The sequence below is a fragment of the Sinocyclocheilus rhinocerous genome, unplaced genomic scaffold (genome assembly GCF_001515625.1).
Source record: "Sinocyclocheilus rhinocerous isolate Xijiao unplaced genomic scaffold, SAMN03320098_v1.1 scaffold1628, whole genome shotgun sequence".
Classification (NCBI taxonomy): domain Eukaryota; kingdom Metazoa; phylum Chordata; class Actinopteri; order Cypriniformes; family Cyprinidae; genus Sinocyclocheilus; species Sinocyclocheilus rhinocerous.
The window spans coordinates 203,527-207,602 of NW_015660964.1; the positions used below are offsets into that span (position 1 = coordinate 203,527).

The following is a 4,076-nucleotide window of genomic DNA, read 5'->3' on the forward strand; positions in this document are numbered from 1 at the left end:
TAGAACTGAGTTCTGTCAATAAGTTAAACGTTTATATTCTGGACTTGTGTGCTTTTCGATACATAGTATGCTTTATTAATAAAGTGTGTGCAGAGTTTGGTCACTGTCTAATGCATTGAGCCACGATCAGTGTTTTTCATGTTAAGCCTGTGTAGTGTAAATACAGATATCAGATATGGGTCACTTTTAAAAGAAGGTTAAAAAAAAAATCGGATATAGTCAAAAAAATCTGATTTGGGCAATCTAAAAAAGTAAATGCAAAAATAATAATAGACTAAAAAAATCTGCTTTGGCTCTCAGGGCGCAGTATCCTTATCTTTAATGACTGGATTGACTGCTTAGGATTTTAGTTTTCTTTTACAAAGCGCTACTGTTATAATAATAGTTTACTGATGCCTTGGTTGAATTGTTTTCATATAATTTTGTTCACGGCAGCAGAATGTCTTATAGGTCAAGGCAGTTGAATAGTTTTGATTGCAACTGTATGTATGTAGATGCATATGTATTTTTATTTTGCATTCTCTCTCTTTGCCAGTATGAAGACGTTGCAGATAAGGATGATCTGATGGGAGTGGAGGACACAGCCAAAAAAGATATCCTTCAAACCGCCGGCTGTCCACAATCACATAGAGTAGCACACTTACTTCAAGATCTCCTTTTGGGTTTGCTTTTTGCTGTGCCATTATAATGTGGTGGATTTCTTTAACTGCTATGCAGGTTTTTTCTCCAAACCTTCTCTCAAGAGTAGGAACACTATTTTCACAGTTGGCCAGAGGGGGGCAGTGTTGAGTCCTGCGGAGCTGGAGGGGCCCATACTGATCCCACACGCCGCTCAGAGAGGAGACTCCAGAGTGAGACACTGAGCTTCTGCTTTACAATGCTGCCATGAGAGCCAGTCCTGATATTTCTCTCGTGTTCGCAAAGGCTAGGGCCACTATTACTCTTTCGTAAACTTGATCTCAACACCCCTAGCCCTAAGAATTCAACTTTGGCTAAATGAATATGAATAATATTTCATATCATGGTGCGCTTTTCTTTGTTATTGGACTTTTTTTTTCTTTTCCCCTGGCAAAGGACAAAACGAACAACAAAAAATCCCATAGGCTTATATGTGGCGTTGTTTTGCAGTGAAACCCCACCAATAATCAAGATGTGCTTACCTGTAAATAGTTCATCAGTAAACACTGATGGCCCTGCAGATGATCAGCATAGAAACACTCAGGATAGTATTTTGACACAATAGCCAGCACACCATCGCTGTGATCAGTGACTCACTTCTGCTCCTCTTTCAGGGGTGTAACGCTACACAAACATTCGGTACGGTTTCGGTACAGCAGTAGGAAAAAACTAAACTTAAAATTGCTTTTTTTATGTTAAACAGTGGCGTACTGAACAAATTGTTCTTTCTTTAAATAAATGTAATTATAATTAAAATTTTCTTAGGGATAAAAATCGACCTCAGATTCTGCTCTAAACTACAGTGAGCCCTTTTACATTACTGTAAGATTACAATTAAAAACAGAGCGAGATTTTATATAATAATCAACACTCAAATTAAAAAAATTGTATGCAAACACGTAAATTGCACATAATGCAGTTTTTAAATTAACTTCTAAATTATAAAAATTCTATTTGTTGTTGAAATATATTCATTTACACAGTGCCTCTCACAAGTCGTTTCTTAACAGATTTATTTAAACATTAAATAATTAAGACATCACTAACAGGTAGAGTAAAATATGAGTATATAGTCTGATATTTCGTGAAATGCTCTTCTCTAGACTTCATTTATCGCGCACTAACGAGCTGTGGACACTGATGACTGCCTGAGGGAAATGAAAGGCTACGTCACGTTTTGTTTACAAGCTGTTTTATTGCCGTCTTTCCGCGGTTGAAACACTGATTGAGCAATTACACGAGGCATGAGATGTTCATTCATGTTTATTTCATGTTAAAACTAGCAGTAAAGAGGAAGAGATGATTGTGAGGCGTTTATACAGCGATCTGTCTCACCATCAAAGAGCGTCAAAACCACATTTACTGTTTCCTGAAATAAAAGGACATGATTTGAAAGATGAGACTTTGTTTCTTATCAAAAGTAACAATATATAAAACTGGAAGTTTCCAATTTCCAAGTTCTGCTCGTGCAGTGGTTAAATACGTGTTCATGCGTGTACCGTTATACCCCTATCCTCCTGTATTTATTTATTTATTGGAAAAACTGTGGACATAAAACAAAAATGCAAACTTTTCTTGATTTTGTGTTCAACTGTGAAATGCTAGAGGGACTGACCCCCTAAGATGCGTTCTCTGTGTGTTCGTTCCTGATCTCTGTCTCTCGGTCAGTACCCGTACGAAACGCTCTTCCGCAGTCAGCACTACGCTCTGCTGGATAACAGCTGTCGAGAGTTCCTCTTCCTCTCCGACTTCTTCATGGTGGCTGGAAACTCTGCTTTGGATTTGTTCAACAGCATTATGGGAAAAACGCTCAGCATGTTCCTGGTACAGTCACTCCCTTATCTTGAAACATGATATTTCCATATTTCTGTTGTTCTAGTTATGTAATTTGTTAACAAAATCTTCATTATTATTATTATTATAGTTTGTAATAGTTTTTTTATTAGACATTCTCCATTCTCATTTGTGACCCTGGAGCACAAAACCAGTTATAAGGGTAAATTTTTCGAAATTGAGATTTATACATAATCTGAAAGCTGAATAAATAAGATTTCCATTGATGTATGGTTTGTTAGGATAGGATAATATTTGGCTGAGATACAACTATTTGAAAATCTGGAATCTGAGGGTGCAAAAAAATCTAAATATTGAGAAAATCACCTTTAAAGTTGTCCAAATGAAGTTCTTAGCAATGCATATTACTAATCAAAAATTAAGTTTTGATATATTTACAGTAGGAAATTACAAAATATCAAAAAGGTACAAAATATCTTCATGGGGCATGCTCTTTACTTAATATCCTAATGATTTTTGGCATAAAAGAAAAATCTATAATTTTGACCCATACAATGTATTGTTGGCTATTGCTACAAATATACCCCAGCGACTTAAGACTGCTTTTGTGCTCCAGGGTCACATTTTTGTCTCTCTTCTCTATCTGCAGAAGAATCTGTCCACATACCTGTCAGACTGTTACGACAGTATTGCGGTGTTTCTCTGCATTCACATCATCCTGCGCTTCAGAGCCATCACAGCCAAGAGGAACATCCCCGCGCTCGACAAGTCAGTCCCTCTGTCATCACAAACACACAAGCTGTAGAGGACAGTAGCCTGCTCGTATTCTGGCCAGTAATGAACACTCTTTAACAGCACACTGCGTCTTTAGTGTTACAGCACAACATGACAATTCATGTGCTTACTAAATCCATGATATGGATCGTATTTAACAATTCACCCATGCACGTGTGTCATTTATTGAAGTTATATATTATTTGGCATTTTTATGCCTTTATTGGATGGGACAGTACAGATCAGACGGGAAAGCTTGGGGCTATCAGTGCTAACATATCCAGGGCTCCAGCAGATTTGGTAGCGCTGGGGGTGTGTGTGTGTGTAGGGTATTAAAAAGAAACATAATTTAATCAGATACTAATAATATTACATATACATATACATATATATATATATATATATATATATATATGTATATATATATTTGGGAAGCATACAAAATGTACTTTTATTAACAGCAATGTGCAAAATAGAATTTTTATGTAGAAAATTCATATATTCTAGTCTTATTAAATGTACCATTATTCTTCTGTAGTTTTATACAGAACTGACCGATGACTTCAATGATTATAAAAGGAGCGCTCTTTATGTGATTCAGTCGCAAACTGAAAAGTTTGTGTTTTTCAAGGCACTTTGTGACTTCTTACTTCATACACAAAGAGCTAAACTCTGACAAAATGTGATTTCTTGATGATTTGGTATTTTATAATAGTTATTTTTAGTGCTGTCAATCGATTTAAAAAAATAACTAAGCGCACATTTTTCTTAAGTTAATCGCGATTAATCCCGCCTAACATTAAAGTTTTTAAATATACTTTTATATTGCA

At 35.9% G+C, this 4,076-nt stretch overlaps 1 protein-coding gene across 1 annotated transcript in view; it reads left to right on the forward strand.

The window, feature by feature from the left end:
- The first annotated feature begins 512 nt into the window (after positions 1–512).
- LOC107726164 (vacuolar protein sorting-associated protein 52 homolog) overlaps positions 513–4,076 on the forward strand; it is a 17,896-nt gene continuing 14,332 nt past the window's right edge. Inside the window, exons 1-4 of the mRNA XM_016535678.1 lie at positions 513–593; positions 718–851; positions 2,347–2,502; positions 3,122–3,240. Of these exons, the coding sequence (XP_016391164.1) occupies positions 566–593; positions 718–851; positions 2,347–2,502; positions 3,122–3,240 (437 nt within the window). The 5' untranslated portion in view covers positions 513–565. The remainder of the gene's footprint in view (positions 594–717; positions 852–2,346; positions 2,503–3,121; positions 3,241–4,076) is intronic.